Source organism: Aptenodytes patagonicus, chromosome Z (genome assembly GCF_965638725.1).
Source record: "Aptenodytes patagonicus chromosome Z, bAptPat1.pri.cur, whole genome shotgun sequence".
Taxonomy (NCBI): Eukaryota; Metazoa; Chordata; class Aves; order Sphenisciformes; family Spheniscidae; genus Aptenodytes; species Aptenodytes patagonicus.
In genome coordinates, this window is record NC_134982.1 from 89,042,759 (window position 1) to 89,061,650 (window position 18,892).

Genomic DNA, 18,892 nt, shown 5'->3' on the forward strand with positions numbered 1-18,892 from the left:
GGCGGGCGCGCAGGCGCGGTGCCGCCGGCGGAGGGCAGACGGAGGCGCGGCGCGGCGATGCCCGCGCCCGGCGCGCGATGAGCGTGGAGGCGGAGGCCCCCCGGGTGGGGACCGGCGGCGGCCCGGCGGCCTCGGGGCCCGGCTCGCCCTCCAGCATGGAGCCGGCGCTGCCGCCCGCCTCCCCACGGGCGGTGCCGGGGGGTGGCCTGTTCGGGTGGCTGCGCGGGCGCTGCCTGGGCCGCAGCGCTGCCGTGGACCCGGCGCGGGACACTTTCCGCGCCATGACCGGGCTGTACGGCTCCATCCAGCCCGCCGACTCCGTGTACCTCAGCACCCACACGCACGGCGCCGTCTTCAACCTCGAGTACTCGCCCGACGGGTAGGGGCCGCGCGCGGCTCCCCGCTCCCCGGCTCCCCCGGCTCCCCCGCGGGCTGCGCCGAGCCCGCGCTGCCGGCCGCGCCCGGCGGCTCCGCTGCCCCGCGCTCTCGCGGCTGCTTGCCGCCGCTCCCACCGGCGCCGCGCTGCGCTGACCCGCCCGGGCGGGCAGAGCGGTGCGCCCTGCCGCCCGGCTGCTGCCCGCTGCGGAGCACCTGGCACGGCTGCGCTGGTTGCGGGAGGGCGCGGGGGTGCCCCGGCCTGCAGGAGCCGAGCCGGGCCCGGCCGGCGGCGCGGCTGTGCGCGCCGCGGAAGTCACCATCGGGTGCTGGGCAAGTCACCCCCGTTGCTCTCTTGCTTGGGGGCCGCCTCTGTAATGACCCGGTATGCCCATGGCGGGGAGACCCTGAGGTGGCTCAGCTGGAGGAGCATCGAGACTCAACCCGAGGGAGACAGGGCTTGGCTCGTCGGGCCCAGACAGGAGGCCCTGGTGCTGTGCGGCGACTGCACCGCTCCGCGGTCCCTGCCTGCTAACGACTGCACGGCCGTCACGCCGTGAACCCGTCACGCTGTGAGCCGTCTGGTTGGTGTTTCGCTCCAGGCTAGCAGCTGCGTTGCAGGCAGTAGGCACAGAAGAGCACGGGTGGAGCAGGAGAGCGGTAGCAGAGAGGGCTCCCCTGGACGGGGTGCGCTTCCCACTGCCCGGCGGTGCTCCCGGCTCCTTTGTGGTTCTTCCTGCAGGTGAAGGGGAAGCGACAAACTGAGGCACGAGGTTGAGAGCAGGGTGGTGGAACCGTTTCTTTGACTTGCAAAAGCGTTCATGTCAGATGTCCTCAGAGAGCTAAGTTTCTGTTTGAAATGTGATAATTATTCATTTAGGGTTCCCTGAATTTTGTGGATCTGCACTGACAAATGAGTTTAGAGGTGTCCTGCTATACACTTGTGTAACGGTGTAGACAAAAACAAGGGACAGTTTGACTCATTTAGAACAAAAGATGTCCTGGCACACCAGGTGAAAGCAGAGCAAGTTAAATTCAGAGATTATCTGAATATTTGTATCTTGCAGTATGCTTGTATGTGAAGTTTTCTTGGCAGAAAGACCTTGCAAGCTAGGGTGGTGTCAACAGTGTTTTCAGTTTGGATAGTCAGAATTGAGATCTTTGTTGCTCTTGCTGGCTAGTCAGGTTTTCTGTTTTCAGTGAGTTTTCATCAGAACAGATGAAGTTCTGGTTTCCATGAACATCTGAACTCACAACGATTTTGACATGGTTGTGCTGTAGAGCCAAGTTTCAACTCCTTATTTTTCTTCTGTTTTTTGAAGAGGACAAAGTTAAGCTCCAGAAACTGTCAAAATCATTCTCAGGTGACTGTTGCTGAAAAGTAATTTCTTTTGTAGAACCCCAGCCGGGTGTGCTTAAGGTTCCTGAGGCACGGGAGCCTCTGATGTATGTGGTGCGAAGAGGCCAGGTGGGATCGCTTTGCTGGCTTAGCTGCAGTGGCTAAATTGGAAAAATACCCACACATGGATGTTCTGTACCGGTGTAGAAAGTGTCAGGTGCAGTAGCAGTACAACTGGGCCGTGGTTTAAGATTATTTGTGCAAGTTTCTGGCAAAAGGTGTAGTTTTATATTCCTCCCGCCTCCCTTGTCCCTGATGTTTGTGAGGCTGCACGGTGAGCTAAACCAGGGACCTTCCCTCTCCAAAAACAAACCCAGCAAAAAGGTTCTCATGTCCGAGGGATGCATCCATGGACCTGGTGTTTCGTGTGGCTGCAGTGCTTGGTCCAGCGGACCACAGGTGGTATTGAGCATAGGTTGGGACCATGGCACTGAACCTTAGTTGTCTTAATACCAAATGAAACAGCCCAAACCTTGCTTGCTTCTGCATGATTCTCTGCTGGTTAGGCTCAGCTTAGAGCAGTCACAGACCTGCCCTAACCCATGCTGGCCAGACCTGTCCTGTGCAGTGGAGACTTCTGGTCTCTCTGTAGCCTCTCTCAAGTGAACCAACCGCAGTCAGTGGTGCTGCGTCCCTGTTCCTTGCACCTTCTGTCAGCTTCTAGCTCCGCAAAGCACTGTTCTGGGGACACGGCAAGGATCTTGCCTTTGGGCTGTGTGCGCGCTGCTGGTTAGGTCTGGCCTGCCTGTGGGGAACTGCTGCTCAACAGCTCACTTTGTGGACCGAGGGTCGCTGGGGTGTGCTGCCCTCTTGCCATAACACTGCTGTACTGGTCAGAGTTGTCGCAGTGTTGTGAGAACTTCTGAGCTTTCCTGGAGGACGGCTTCACTAATTTATCAGGCCAAACTTCACTGTCACTCTCAGCGTCATTGTACTTAGATCTTTTCAACATACATGAACCCAGTAAATACCAATACCCTAGGAGAGGCTGGTGCAGAGCTAGCCAACCTGCCCAAGCTGTGGACAGTTGATGTTTTCTGTGCCTGTTGGGACCCCTGTGAACTCTCTGCAGATGTCTCTCTGGTCTCATTCACAAAGAATGTGTATCCTGGACAAGTCTGATTTTTTTTTTTCTCTGAGGGAAGCTGTAAATGAATGCATGGAGGTCTTCATGTGGAGAAGAAAAGGTGCTTTTTTTTTTAGAGGAGGTAACGTCCTTCAAATTGTAGTTCCTAGAAGTTGTTCTGGTTTTGGCAAGTGAATTAGGTGACACAGTAAGATACTAAATCTTGCTCCAGACTTTTCTGCATCCTCAGAGTATTAATGGTAGTGTGGTTTAATGTCTGTTGCAAAATTAATCTCAAAAAACATGGATAACAATTAGCCATGTTCCCAGCCTGAGTCTCTGCTAATGCCCAATTTAGACTGGTGCCAGTGCCTTGCTATTGCTGCCTTTGACCATCACTTCCATAACAACGCTACTGCATTTAGAAAACAGCACCTTTTGTCAGAGAACTCCTTTTGCTTTGTAGTTAATAGCATGTGATGTCTGATAGCAATCCGCTGACTTCTTGATATTTTAAAAAGTAAAACTCTTAAATCTAAACTTTATAAAATAAGCTTTTAGTGAAAAAATGACTCAGTTGCAGAAAGGCTAGATATTTTAAATAAGCCTTTGAATCAGTCTTATTTCTGCCTTCACCATTTACTGGCTTCATGCTATTCTGATGTAGAAAAATGCAGGCAGGCAGCAGAGCTGCTTGAGTAGTCAGATTATTGGGGAAGGGTGCTATCCTTTAGAATTTGGTTTAAAAATTCTGCTCCTGAATACGCAGTCTGAATGTCATCTTTATGCTGCTTTTGGGTGGATGCCAAACTAGATAGCTATCGAAGTCAGTGTTACGGAAGGAGATGAGGAAACGGTACATCTTTACCCTGCAGAAGGTGGTTGCACTTCAGGACTGGCTGCCTGTTAAAAAGTGGTAGTGTAGCTGGGGTAACATCTGTAGAGATCTTAGGGGAATATTGTTGTAGTTGGTAAGGGAGGGAGACTGGAGGGAGTTGTTACCATATGTTGTCCTCTTTAATGAGGGTTAGTGCAATGACAGAGTGTAAAAGGTGGCTCGCAGCTGGTTGGCTCACACGTGTGAGCAGGCTGCCACACTTGGCGCAGGCTGCGCTTCCTTTCTCAGTACAGCCTCTGTCAGACCCTCGCGTTTTACAGAGCTCTTCAGCTGATCGTCTCACACCCTGAAAAGCAAACCACGGTGTCTCAGAACCCCCCAAAAAGTGCTGCCAGTGAATGGACAGAGGGAGGCCACGACATTGGCACAGTCATGTGGGAAATCTGCAGTAGAATTTCAGAGTAGATGCCTTTCCACTTACTCTTGGGTGCTGTTGTCTTTTTTTTTTTCCCTCTTTCCTGCAACATTAAGCAAATATCCTCACATGAACAAAGCAGTGGGTTTCATGCCAGAGCTTGATTCTTCTTCTTTTTTCCCAGACAGGAAAACCACTGAGTTCGTGCACTGCACTGCAGTGATGGGACAAATCACTCTCAAGTAACTTCTAAAAAAACCACTGATGTAAATGCACTTAACTGTGTGATTTAAATAATGCCATCATTGGATCTATGAAGTACACAGCTGTTATAAAACAACCACCTTGCATGTTAAAAAAAAAAAAAGTGAATTAAAAGATCATGTGGTCTGTCCAGCAAATGTACCAGCTGTGCATTAATTATGCCAACGGCCAAGCAGGAGAAGAGTCATGGTCTCTCGGAAAAGGAGTTAGAGAAGTTAACCTCTCCAGAATAAAACAGCATACTATTTTTTTCTACTTTTTTGTGTATTAGGTGCTTGAGAATAGGCATCTGCAAGAAGGCAATTAAAAAAATCTAAACACTGCTGCAGATTCTGTGCAGTGTAAACAGAAAGCCAAGCTAAGTAATGGTGAAGCTGTGTTTCTGTGAGGTTAGGGAATGGAGTTTAGCTGGATGCGCACAGATATAATTTCTTTTACTGAATACAAATGTTTCTGCTTTGCTCTGCTCCCCTGCAGGTCAGTGTTGACCGTTGCTTGTGAACAGACTGAAGTACTGCTTTTTGACCCAATATCTTCAAAGCACATCAAAACTCTCTCCGAAGCTCATGAAGACTGTGTAAATAATATCAGGTAGGTCAGAAGGAATAAAAGACCTCATATTTTGTCTTACCATAGATGCTTTTCTTATGACAGCGTAAGTTTGTGTTACACGCTTTCTTGGGGAGAGTGGGTTTTGTGAAGCCATTAGGCTGCAGTTTGTGCCATTTTCCTTCTCTTTGGTATTGGAGGTGGGGAAAGGCTGGAAAGGGGAAGAGGGGAAATCTGAAAGTGGTGGTGGTAGTATATAATGCAGGTGGTTTTGCTGATGGACGAGATGCAGTTTATGGGAGGGGAAGAGTGTTAAGATATTATCACCTGTTTTAACTGGCCTTTGGAATGCCCTGATTGAACGCGGTAAATCAGAGCATGACAAGTAGTGTGTGATTTATGTTTGAAGTGCAAGTCCTAGACCGTAGCAAGATCAGATGTTTATATGAATATGCCTGGTATTTTGAATCGTAAGAATAATTGCCATAGTTGCATAGAAATTTCCAAACAAAGATTGGCTGCTTTAAAGACAGGTATGATATAGAAGAGCTGGTAAAGTGAAATGGCTTCCGCAATTCAACTTAAACTCAGTCTTTATGGTTTAAAACCTTTGCCTGTTTGTCAGGATGAAGTGGGAAACAGCAAGTACAGGAGCCTAAATCATCAGTATTTTTGTTATGTAATATTTTTCCTTTTAAACTCTATTATAATTTTTAGCTGTTCTGGGTCTGAGGATAGACTTCACACATGAACTTAAGACACTTTTTAACCTTGTGGACAATATTGCAGCCTCTCTTCACTCAGATTCTCAAAGCAAAAAAACCCCCCAAAACCCAAACCAAAAAACACCAGGAAAACTGTAGAAGCAATCTGAGCATTTCCTCTCAAAAGAGCTGAATAAAATGTGGGGTGCCAGTGTCTTTACGCGTTCTTCAGATAAATTGCTGTTTTTCACAAGCTGCCTGTCCTTTTTAGAAGAGACTGAAGTTTTACATCAGTTGGATGTCTTTCAGAAAAGCTAAAGTGAAAGCTGGGGCTAGCTGACACAAATAGAAGAGGAGATGTTTGGAATGTGCTTTTCTGTAAGGAAATAAAACTTCACGTCTTGCATGCCAGTGGTTGTTCTTTAAACATGTTTAGTTTTTATATAAAGCTAGGTGAGAAATAAAGCCATGTAATCAACATATCAGAAGACAAAGGCAACCCGGGTTTATTTTGATTTTTGTACATCCGTAATTCAGTATCTGAGCCTTACAGTCAAGCTGCTCTTGCTAGGGTTTCAGGTGAGTTAGTCTGGACCATGTTTTACAAAGAGCGTTCTGTTGCAGGCCCCTTGACTGGTTGGCTGTCTCTGTTGTAGTCAGCTGTGCTGGTCTTGAAAATTTCTCTCATTCCTTGGTTGAGAACAGAATGGAAACTTCCTGCCACTCTCTTCTGTTATTCAGAGGATCACCTTTCTTTCCACTTTGGCTGTCTGTGAGGCTTTGTAAGTCTGTTCTTGGTCCTTAAATGTCTTTTCTCTGTGTAGTTTGATTTACATAAAAATACCAGTACTACCTCCAAGCAGATAACTCTCAGATCTACTGCTAATCACCAGACTAAGGTCCTTCCTAGCAACGTGTAGTAAACTTTCTGCTTTCCTTCACAATGCTTCTTAAAGCTTTATTTTGTCTTTGTAGGATAGTGGCATCTTTTTCTGTGTTTTCGTGCAGATCCCCATTTGTTTGTTATAAACTTAGTTACAAGGAACTTAACTATATTCTGTAATACGTGGTTAGTACAGCATTACCTGGACTATTGTTTCTGCTTAATGAGCAGGACTCCAGCCACTATACTACTACAGAAATGCCTTGTAATAAGCACCAAAAATAAATACCATTACTGCTGTGCCCTATAGCACGTGCCTCAGAGGTATGTATGAACAGGGAAGCATGTAATGGTCCTCTTCCAGTAGTCTCCCAGTCGCTGGGGATTTGTGTGTAGTCAGCTGAAGCAGACTTTTTTTCCCACCTGAATTTGGTCAGGTTTTGACCTTACTTAAAACTTTCCCATGGCAGAACTCCATGGCACAAATGTGTTTCAAGGAGTATTTAATAGCGTTTTTAAAACTTGCTAGCTTAGTTTGAAGCCCTCTAGGTTTTTTTGTTTTCTTAAGTAGGAAGACAAGGAACAACTAATCTCTATTTACTTCCTCCATGTCAGTCAGTTTTATATGCCTGAGTCATATGCACCTTCAATTAGCTGTTTTTCAAGTGAATTCTAGTCTACTTGGTCATTCCCTACATGAAAGCTGTTCAATACAATTTGTATCTCCCTGTCTGTTTCTACTGAAACCTCTTTGTGGTGGGTGAAGCAGGGTTGCCTGTAGCATCCAAGATAAAGGCAAATGATGGATTTATACAGGCAAGAGGTGTATTCTGTTTTACTTTCGCCCTGAAAATCTGAAATGTTGGATTCTTCCCATTGTAGTTGGTTATTTTTCATTGGAGTTGTTATTTTAACGTGATGTAGCCTGGGTCTAAGTCTGAAAGATAAAATGCTGTTTCTAGGGGTAACTTACCACATGTCTCTGTGTAGATCGTTCTTGCCTTAGTATTCATGTGCAGCTACTTCTGGTGGTTTTTGCATAGGTTTTATTTTCCCTTTTATGTCAGGTACGGCTTTTTTTTCCAAATGCCTTCATCAGGCATGAATTCCAAACATAAAACACTATATGCTTCTAAAAGCAAGGGCATGCATAAACTGTGGTGGGAATGGAGTATGATAAACTTCAATTTGTGTAATGCAAACTAAATAGTTTTATCCAGATTTTCTCAGTGAACTAAATAACTTGTCTAAGTACGCTTTCAAACAAAGTCTTGTCTTCACCTGGTGTTTTTGAAAAGTCTTGCATTTGCTTCAGTAACCTTTAGTCTCAATTTATTCAATTTATTACCTAGCTATGCCTTTTTAGTGCTGATTCCAGCCCTTCTATCCCCTTCTGTCTGATGGAGTGCTTTTACATCAGATATTCTTTCCTTCTGTAGTCACTTAAAGGTGGTCGAGTTGCCTCATACTACTTCAGGCAGGAGTGATATATACCTTGAATTTTGGCTGAAGACCAGAGATTATCATGATAAAGAATTACCACCTGAACAGGCTAAGTACTTAACCTGATCAGTGTAGTAATCCAACTAGTATGACCCGTATTCTTTTCTCCTTTCTCACCTTCTCCCGATATGACATTAGTGATGAGCCTGTCATCTGTTAAGAAAGCAGGCGCTCAAGACCTGCTAAGTGCAGAACAGACACAGTGCATATGGAGCACTATGCATGTGATATAAATTCACTGCTGCATAAAAGTGTACTGTAGAACTGCAGGTCTGTAAATACCTTGTGAAATACAGAGCAGTAGGCTTGCTCTTCTTGCAGTAGTTTTAGTTAAACAGAATTTCATGTTATATTGTGATTCAAACTCGAATGACTCAAATCCTCAAATGCACATCTGTATTGAAGGAGTCCATAAATTTGGATAGCCTACGCCACTTGTGCAGCTGCTACTTCCAAAGATGATCTGAAATTCTCATCCTAAACAGTGCTCTGCACTTGCACTTTGATATGCATACCTGCTTTTGTGCATTTGAAAAGCCCAACTTCATGTGCCTGCTTCAAACACATGAACTGTACTGTGGGGAAAGGAAGGGCAGAAACGTGGGAGCAAAAGCCCCTTGCTTTTTGTTGGAGACTGTTGAGACTGTCCAGGTGGTTCAAATGCAGGAGGTCTGCATGGCTCCTCCTGGCTCTGCAGCGAGTAGTGCTCCTGGGGCATTGTGGAGCTGGACGGGCTCCACAGCAAAAGATGGGCAAAAGCGGAATGAAATTAAGGGTCGAGGGAAATGTGCAAACAGTGGCAGTGTTCAGATCTAAATCTAGTACATGTTTCCAAGATGGCAATACTGTGTGTAGTGTAAGCCATGTGGCTAGTAAAGCAAGCCATACATCGGACAGTTAATCCAGAAAAGTACTGTTGTATGTCCCATGTAAAACCACGGGGCCAACTTTTCAGCGTGCTCGGTGCAGGCATGTGGTGTGCCTCAGGCGTCTGTGCAGAGCTGTGGCCACATCACAGAGTGGCAGGAGGTCTGGTTGGAAATGGCCTCTGGAGATCCATCATCTGTAACAGCATTCTGGTAAGAGCAGAGCTTCGGGTTGCCTCACTAGCACCCCGATAAGCCTGGCACTGAGTGCCTCCAGCATGGGAGGTTTCACTGCTATCTGTGCCAGGCTGGCTAGGCAGGGTTTTTCTGAAAGCATGTCCCCGTTGATTGACTCCTATTGCAGGCTTTGCGACGAGCGCTGTGTTCTGCCTGTGCCAGTGGGGTCAAGATCTGGTGAGAGCTTTTGGTCAGGACTGACTACATCGGATGCCGAGCGACCATGTGTGGTACAGAGCAATGTCAGGTCTTGCAGAGGGGCAGGTGTTCAGGCACTAGCTAAAGGAGGCTTGGACACCACGTGTTTCAGCTGAGCTAGTGGGATGTGTGCTGTACGGAGCAGCAAGGTTTAAAAGCAGTAGGGGGCTTCCAGTAGGAATAACAAAAGATGATCTTCATTTTAAAAACTTCCTTTGAGTGCAGGGAGCTTATGTCTGCGGTGGGGAAGAGGGGAAGAAGGAGGGTGGATATGTGGGTGGAAATGAAGAGAGTAAAGAAAGGCATGGGTTTAATTAATTATGAGCTGATAGAATCTTGTATAGTCTGAAATGAAGGTGTCTTCTGGTGCTGCCTGTCTGTAGTAGTGAAAGGATCTGGCAAAAATGAGGAAGATGAAAGGCATAAATTACAAACAATCTAGCATAGCAGACCTCTGTTGCAGGGACTGCCAAACCAGTCAATGGGAATGTCTTGCCAGTGGTCTAAAAGCTGACCAGTTCTAGGACGTTTGTGTCTTATAAAGACTTGGTAAGTTTAAAGCTGAGTATTGTCCAGATGGGTAACTGATTTAGTTGCCACAGGGATTCTGTGTGAGCGTTTGTTCCACTGATGGTTTGGTGGTTGTGTGATCTTTAGGAGATTCATTAAAAAAAAACAAACAAACAAACTTCTGCTATGCTTCTGCGGGTTTACTAGTTTGCTACTACAGTTGTGCTACTGGTTCATATCCAACAGTACTGTTTTTTAATGGAGCTGTTTTATTGGCAAATATTCTGCTGTATGTTAATTCGTTTGTGTTTTTTGTGTGGCCACTCTATTTCTGTGTTAGCTTAAATTCCTGCTTAAGAATATTTAAATTAGAAAAGGCACTATGCAGCCACAGTATTTCTCTCCCATTTTCAGGTTTCTAGATAATCGACTGTTTGCGACTTGTTCTGATGACACTACAATAGCACTTTGGGATTTGAGAAAGCTGAACACAAAAGTGTGCACTTTACATGGTCACACCAGCTGGGTTAAGAACATCGAGTATGATACCAATACGAGATTACTAGTAACATCAGGGTTCGATGGAAATGTGATCATCTGGGACACAAACAGGTATGTGGCTGTGTTTGTGCTGTTATGTTTCTAGAATACACAAGGATAGGGTTCTTCTGTACAAGACGAAAAACCTGCTTCCTTGAATGGAGCTATAATGCATTCTTAAATACTGTGATTAGTTTATAGCCCTTATCAAGAACTTGCATCATCTTTATATGGTAATAGTCCAGTAACTAAAAAGAGAGCTTTTCTTGCTGACATGCCAAAATGTAGTTCTTCCTTTTTGAAAAAGTTCTGTCTTCATTGTTGTGGTAGTATGAAAATGTGACTTCTGCCATTTCATTAAAATCTGATTTAAGTAGGATAAAGACAGTACTCCAAAAAAGTTTCCGGATGAACAAGGATGCTTAGTACATCTTGGACTCTTCTGGACATTATTAGGGACTTGAGTCGAAGCTAATTGCAACTATTTCTTGTGCTTTTTTTGCTGTCTAGGTGCACAGAAGATGGATGTCCCCACAAGAAGTTTTTTCACACCCGTTTTCTTATGCGAATGAGGCTGACACCAGACTGTTCCAAAATGTTGATCTCAACCTCTTCTGGATATCTCCTGATTTTGCATGACCTTGACCTAAACAAATCTTTAGAGGTTGGCAGCTACCCAATTTTAAGAGCTAGGAGGACTACATCAAGTTCAGGTGAATGCTTGTGGAAAAGTCTATGGCAGCTTCTGTGTTAGAGGTGTTTTATGGGATACTCCTAGCTAGTAAAAGAAGGCAGAGGTGGAGTTGGAAGGATTCTGCCAAGGAACTCTTCAGCACGGTAGCTGCTCTGTTGTTCAGAGGTCACATGCATCTGTACTGTTGAGTGGTATGTTCTGATTCAGGTAAAGTGTCCAGGGTGATTTTTGGTATCAAGAGTTCAGCACTACAGGATATAGCGCCTGTGGGATTTTGTCACCTTGAGCTGGCAGTCTCTAGCTTTATTTATCCACTGTCCTTGGTCCTGTAATAAGTGAAACTTAACCCATGTTGAGTGGGCTGACTGTGTGTGAGCTCCAGCAACTACTAATGACTGTTCTGTAGCGGTGTGGCTGCTCTCGACAGCAGACCTGCAAGAATTGCCTGCTCTGAAATTTCACTGCTTGCTTCTTCCTGCTTTCTGTCAGTATTTTGCTCTGTTACTGCCACAAACTCTGCCATTTGGGGGTGTCAGGATATAAAGGGAGTGGCCTGGGGAAAAATTCATACCCCAGCTTCTAGTAGCGACAGTGTATAAGAAGGAAGGACTGCAACTTGCCTCATATTCCCAGTAGAGTTTGTTGTGCTGGCAGTTTATTTCTATGAGGCAGAAACAGAATGGTGCTATAAACTGAGCTTTGAAAAGTGTTTTCTTAACAAGATGCCTTACTCTTACCCTTTACTTAACATTTCTAAGGAGGGTTAAGTGAGGAACATGCATAGTAAGTGGGCTGTGCTTAGCTGTTATGTTCACATGGCTGATGCTGTTTGCAGACATAACATCATCAGGTTCATCTGGTCCTCGAGCTGTTGGTTCACCGTGTCACCAGAATGATTCAGGTCCACTGTCTGAGAAACACATGTCACGGTCCTCCCAGCGAGAAGGTAGGAAAAGATTTAAAAAAAATAAAAAAATAAAGAATCATGGACTTTGACTCATTGTATCCAGAAGAGGCCGGAGTATGACAGTGAAAAACTGTGGTTTTGTCTCTGTGACTTTCAAACGAATAGTGTTGCTATGACTTCTGTTAAACCAGTAAAATATCATTGCACACCAAAGTGTGGGGATCTAATCAGTTTTTTTCCCAAGAAATCTGATAACAGCAACAAGATCTTTATTTTATATTAGTACATTATTGTTGTTATGTAGAGGTGCTCCCTTTTCCTTGTGTTTTTTTTTCCTCAAAGTTTGTGTGAATGAACTTCAGGGGAAAAAAGAAAAAAAAAAAAAAAACCCAGAGCAGAACATAGCTGTTTTGCTCTTTGTTTTCCTTAATCATGGGAAGATATATGGGCAGTTTCTCCATGAGGAGTCAATACTGTAGAACAAAGAACAGGTCTTAAATGTGGACAGTGTTTTGTGAAGTTCTGATTACAAACCAAGTCCTACGTAACTACAGAGCTATGAAAACTGATGATCCTGTGATTAGCAGGCTTCCTCTGAATCTAGGGTACACTTTCAGTCAGTGTGAACTTGGCAAATTGGTAAATACTTTGTGAATCACATGCAATTTAAAATAAGTATAATGTTAAGTTTTAACTACTCATGGTTGTGAGATCCTCAAACATACTTATGAAAGGAGGAGGCTTATCTGGATGCCAGGGCATGATTTACCTGAGAAAAGCTTTCTAGGGCTGAGGAGGAGAAGGGAGGCAAGTTGCATACAGCTGAGCAGACTTTGGAAGGAATTTGGAAACGACATCATACAAGTTTGAGAACAAGTAGTTCTTATAAAAAACCCCACTCTTTAGTCTCTGTTTTAATGATAATGAAGAGTGTATGTGTGGAAAGTTAACTCTGACTTAGTTCACAATATGAGGTGATTTAATGCAGGTCTTGGAAGGCAAATTTCAAGAAAGAAGTTATTTGAAATCAGGACTGAGCCCATTGGTATTAGCTTCAGTTGTTCGTATAACCTCTGCTTTGAATTATCCTTTCATAAAGGTGCAGTCTTTTCTAGCAGTCAGATGCAAGGGTGACATATTTGACCTAGTTTCAGCAGTAGACTGATGAGAGGTGTGAAGATCAATGTATAGACTTCATTGAGACTTACAGTTGACTTTCCCTTCTAGGTGGATCACCTAGAAATAGTTTGGAGGTCTTAACACCAGAGGTCCCTGGAGAAAGAGATCGAGGCAATTGCATTACATCACTACAGCTACATCCAAAAGGGTGGGCTACGCTTCTTCGGTGCTCAAGTAATACAGATGACCAGGAGGTAAAACGTGTATTTTTTTTAAAAATACTTTGAGTAAGATGTATCGATCATACAACTATATTGAAACTTCCTTGTTTTGGGGTAAATTTGCATTTGAATAAATTAGTCAGTTACTTCTGCTTACAAATGCATTAATTTTAGACCAAGATTATTAAATTCTTTTTTGTTGATTTTTTTAAATGATCTCCTATGACTCTGTATCCTGCATTCAGTACTGCTGTTGCCCAGCTCTTTCACAGAATATGTTTTATAGTTCACAGCTCTGTTAAAAGTTTTCAAACAGTAGTTGTGCTGCCAAATACATGACTTAAAAATATGTACCTGCCAAAATATAGGAGGCATAAGCTTGGAAAAGGTAGAGGATTAGGGAGTTGTGTATTGGTGACCATGGTTTAAGTTGAGCAGAGAAGCTCCTCTGAATTCCTCAAGTGCCTTCAGAATGTTTTCTACCTCCATTGGTGCTCCAAGGATGAAGTGCTCCTGCTGTGCTGATGAATGCTTTCCAGAGGCTGCTCCTACACTGCTGTGAGAAAACCTCATGGCATATTTCTGCATCTACTTAAAACTGCCACACCATAGGTCTGAATATGATGAACTCCAGTGATGTTTATGTAATGTCAAAGTGCCTTGGTCTCAACTGTCATCCTAAAACTCTGCAACTTAAATATAAAGGGGGTATCAATGATCTTCCTGGCAGAATCCATTTCAAGCCTTTACTTGAAGTACTAAGTCATAAGACCAGGTACAGCTCACCTGCAACTTGCAGATTTCATTCCCCTAAATACTGCTTTAAAGAAGTAATGGTAGACTTTAAGGCCGGTGTTGGATTACGTTTCCCCAGATTCTGTTTGTGAAGTGTCACATAATAGCTGCTATATTGCACTGGGACCCTGTTTTAAGACAAACAAGCAGCCTGTAATGCACTCAGAAATAATGAAAAAACTTCTTCATGGACTGTATACAAAAAGCAAGAGCCTGCAGGTTGTGTTTGGGAGCACCTGCTTTTAAAGAAGTAACTTTCAGGTTAACTCAAATTTACTTATAACTTAAAGCCCAGCCAGAGCCTTCAGAGCACTTGGATTCCGCCAGATGATCCTCTTGCAAACACCATTTTTTCCTAGGTTTATTTAAAACTTACTGCTGTGACAGTTGTGCAGACCACTCTGTTTTCAAGACACAGAGGTTTTGTATTTGTTTTGCAAAACCACAAAGAATTATTTGAATACTTGACCAATAATAAACAGTTTAGTTAATTTGATAGCTGATGTAATGGGGTTGGTTTTGGGTTTGTTTAGGTTTGTTTGGGGTTTTTGGAGGGTGGTGTTGTGGTTGCTTGGTTGGTTGGTGGTTTTTTTTGTTTTTGAAGAAAGCCACTCTTTGTAATGGTAGCCTCTTAGAGATGTGTAGAGGACTGAATGGAAGCTTAGCAGATTTGTTATAAATTTTAATGCTGGTTTTGTAAATTTATAATCAAACCACTATACAACACAGAATTTTATGAAAATGCAAATATTATATTGGGTTAGTTGATACTGACAATTGACCTACTTAATAATTTCCTGTAGTCCTAGTGTCTGCCTTACTTTCTTCTATTAATATTCATTAGTATTGTTCCCTTTGTGTTTATTTCAGTAGAATACATGGAACAGAACTAAGAACACTTATTTTGTCTTGTGGGTGAAACTGAATCTTTCAACATGATATAAACTTTGTCATAGAGCTGTTTTTGCATTTGGTTTGAGATTAGATAGCTAGATTACACATTAGAATCCCTGGCTGTCTCACAAGTAACAAGCTGGCTATAGAGTTGTTCATAACATTCCTCAAAAATCTATTTCCCTCTTGTTTCAAGATTTCTTTCCTTTTGAAGTTAAGGGCACAAAATGCCTGTGGTCAATTGTAAATTACAGTAGGCTGAGTTCTACTTCATTGTAGATGTCATTTAAATGTTTGCTAAATCAGAGCAGATACCTGGCCATTAGGCTTTGCTTGTTCCAGATAAAAACTAGATTCAAAAGATTATATCTAGCATCCATTTAATTAAAAAAGCAGCTTTGATGCTGACAGCTGTTTTGCTTAGTCAGCTCAAAGTGGAGGAGATGCCAAGGAACTGGCCTGTTTTCAGTGTTTCATAGTAGATGCTTATTGAAGAGTAGATAAGCAATAGCACTGGTCATTCCTGTGTTACTCACTGAATGTGCAGCAGGAGGGAATGAGTATTTGCAGTGCTTTACTTTTCTTTCAATGTCCCTTTCTCTGCCTCTCCCTTTAGTGGACTTGTGTCTATGAATTCCAGGAAGGAGCCCCTGTGCGCCCCGTCTCGCCTCGTTGTTCCCTGCGATTGACTCATTGCATTGAAGAAGCCAATGTGGGCCGGGGTTACATCAAAGAACTTTGTTTCAGTCCCGATGGCCGGATGATTTCATCCCCGCATGGCTTTGGGATCCGCTTGTTGGGGTTTGATGCACACTGCAGCGAACTTGTCGACTGTTTGCCCAAAGAAGCCAGTCCCCTGAAAGAAATCCGTTCCCTCTACTCTCACAAGGATGTGGTACTGACAACCAAGTTTTCTCCAACACACTGTCAGATTGCCTCGGGGTGCCTTAGTGGACGTGTTTCTCTGTATCAGCCAAAGTTCTAGGCACATCTTGCATCAACAAGACCTTCAGATGTTTGTGGTTTTTACTTCAGTTTAGTTGAAGTGTGTTCTTTCTGAAACCTCTAAATCCAGATAAGATCATAGTTACTATGATCTCTGAACATAACAGTGGAACGAATTTCCAGCACAGCACTGTATTCATTCTCATACTGCATCCACAAGTCTGCTTCCATGCACTGTGTTTTCAGCCTTCCAAGCAGACGTCTGCTCCTGCTGATCCTGTGCCATTGAGTCATTGTTCTGGTTTGTTTGTACCATAACACTTGTTGATAATTTCCTTCAATGCAACTTGAAGTGGACTATTTGAAATAAACGTAGAGGGGACAAGGGTAGCAGTTCAGCCAAAACTCGCCCAGGCTCCCTGGGTACGACACCTCCTTGTTCCAAAGGAGCTGGACTTCCTCACGTACGCTTCCTTGGCCTTTTCTGTTGCTGAAACTACTATATGGTGATTATTAGATAATGAGCTGCTTTTCTACATAACTAACACAATTAGTTACTGTCACAAAAAGAAAAGAAAATTTTGTTTTCATTTATATATTAATTTGGTTGTTTGTCATTGGCTAGCAAAATGAGTCAACTTTCTGTAATGTTTTGCTGCAGTTAAAACATTTTGTTTTCTGTGATTGCATATATTGTGTTTATTGACAGAAGGAAGAGGTTCTGGATGGAGACGTAGCTGCATTTTTTCCTCAGAGAATTTAGTAGGAGAAGAATGGGGCAGGGAAGCAGGAGTTGAATGGGTGAAGACCCTGCCCTGTAACCACTGCAGACGAACTGTTTGGATGTTTTGTACAATGGGGGTGTCCTTGGTCGACCTCTCTTGGGCAACTTTGACTCCTCAGCCGCCAGGGTATCTGTTGTAGGGAGCTTTCCACATCAGTAACATTAAACCTTCATCCCATGTTTGAAACTTAACACTGCAGAATTTTCTGCTGATGTTAAGACTATATCCCACCTGACTGTTCTTCCGCTCCTCACCTGCACCATTGCTATGAGAGGAATTCTTCACAGTATCACCAGATAAGCCTTTCTTCACATGTACTGTCAGTTTGGGAATGGATTAAAAGCATGCCTGTCTACAGTAAGATCTATCTGGATTTAACTGGGCTTATCATAAGATGTGGAAAAACATTAATGTTCACCATTAAATCACATACTAAGTATGAATGCCAAGTTTTAGCCGTCAAGTTAATATAGCTAACCTTGTAAATGCACAGTTATTTCGGTCTCGTATGTCCATATCAGTTTATAATATTCTCATCACTTACATGTTCCAAGATCTTTTTTTTTTAGTGTTTCACTAAGGTTTTGCTGAGCAATCACACACTCAATTCAGCAGGAAACTTTACCTAAAAAGGACTGTCATATTTTGGTGTTCAGATTCACTATCTCCAGCTTGACAGAGCATCCTTTTAAAAAGTTGACTCTTAAAAAGCCTTTTGCAAAATATGTGTTTGGGGAAAAAGGAGACATCTATGAAGATGAGATAGCTGGGAATACATAAGCCTGACGATCCTTTTGCAGTTTTGAATTTGTGTAGGTAGCATACTCTGGGTGTTGGTGGAGAAGTCATTGAAACTTAAGGCTCCTCTGGATTATAAGAAAAAAATCTTAAATTTCCTCTTTTGGAGAATTTATTTAGTAATACAAAGCCTTCAATATTGGGTATTTGGTAATCTGAGGACTAGTTAATTACTCCTGCATTGGGTTTTCATCATCTCTAGCAACTGACTGCTAAAGGATTACATTCAAGTAGTCAAGTATGCACAGCTGACGGACTTCCTACTGTTTGGTAAAAGTCCTAAACGTTCTATTCTCATGGGTTTTTAACAGAAATATTTGGCGATGGTGTCTCAGTAGAATATCATCCCAGCTGGAGGAGGAAGAATAATTTTTTAAGTAAAAATACTCAGTTTACTTAAAATGCAAATAAATGCCCATAGTCATCTCAGATAGCAACTTGAAATGTTGAAGTGTTCCATAGCATATCTTTTGAGGAATTCCGTTGTTGCTGAAACTATTGTCTTGAACTTGGAAGTAGACTGATGAAATCATAAATTGAGAGATGCCCTGTTTTACAAAACTGACAAGTTCAAACACTTGTACCTTTTGAATGCTTTTGGAACTGTGTGCAAGGAACACAGAAAGGTATTTTTTCACTTTAATTGGCCAGGCCATGAAAAATGGGGCCTAGTGACTGAAGGAATAAAATACGGAAGTGTATCTGAGACCAGTTAGAAATACATCACTTCCATTTGCAGCCAGCTCCTTTTGAGTGCGTATAGCAGCCTGTGAACCTGAACCTACGCCTGGGGCAGCTTGGATTTGTTGGTTTGTTAGAAACAGTTCAGGGGGACTTCCCTTGTCTGTGACTTAAAGCAATGGAAGTGAAATGTGCAGAAAACTTGAGGACAGTTGTGGAATACGAGATCTTTATGCAAAGGAGGAGCTAAGCTACAAGGAGTTTTTAATTGGCCAAGCTGTTTGGGGAAAACAAAGAAACAAAAAACCCAGTAGCAGCGAGTGGCAAAACTTCTGGATACTGTGTTCTTGACATGAGTCCGGTGGAAGTGTTAAGTATCCTGTTCCTGAAGTATTTTGAAACAATGTAGTGTGACTGTACGAATATTTGCACTTCTCTGCACTCTGCTCCATTAAAAGTTGTGGCCTGTTAGTAATAAAGAAACAGGTTCTTCCCCCGTCCCTGCCCTGGACCATGATGGCTTTTTCCGTAAGCACTCGCTTCCCTGCTTCTAGGCTGCTGTTTTCTCATCTTATTTAATGTTTTACTAAACATCATTAAAGGGGCTATAGGTAGCATTTTGAAGAAATCTTAAATGCTGTTCTCACAGGCTTGAACCGTGTTCGTTTTGGAGGCGAAGAAGCACCCATGAAATCAAAGCAGTTCT

General features: G+C 43.2%; 1 protein-coding gene across 2 annotated transcripts; it reads left to right on the forward strand.

Annotated features, from left to right (window-relative positions):
* The first annotated feature begins 77 nt into the window (after positions 1–77).
* On the forward strand, positions 78–16,633 carry DCAF10 (DDB1 and CUL4 associated factor 10). 2 transcript variants are annotated; one of them, XM_076361856.1, is made up of 7 exons: positions 78–379; positions 4,835–4,948; positions 10,222–10,419; positions 10,858–11,060; positions 11,877–11,987; positions 13,176–13,321; positions 15,594–16,633. In XM_076361856.1, the coding sequence occupies exons 1-7, from the start codon at positions 78–80 to the stop codon at positions 15,960–15,962; spliced, it is 1,443 nt and encodes a 480-aa protein (XP_076217971.1). In that variant the 3' UTR covers positions 15,963–16,633. The 2 variants fall into 2 exon arrangements, with proteins under 2 accessions (XP_076217971.1, XP_076217972.1); XM_076361857.1 differs by having other exon boundaries at positions 129–379; positions 15,618–16,633.
* The last annotated feature ends 2,259 nt before the right edge of the window (positions 16,634–18,892 follow it).

Excerpts from the sequence above, each read along its gene's own strand:
- DCAF10 (XM_076361856.1), top strand. The coding sequence starts at position 78 with ATGAGCGTGGAGGCGGAGGCCCCCCGGGTGGGGACCGGCGGCGGCCCG. Across the intron at positions 380-4,834 it reads CTCGAGTACTCGCCCGACGG|GTCAGTGTTGACCGTTGCTT; the intron begins GTAGGGGCCGCG and ends GCTCCCCTGCAG. Across the intron at positions 13,322-15,593 it reads GTAATACAGATGACCAGGAG|TGGACTTGTGTCTATGAATT; the intron begins GTAAAACGTGTA and ends CTCTCCCTTTAG.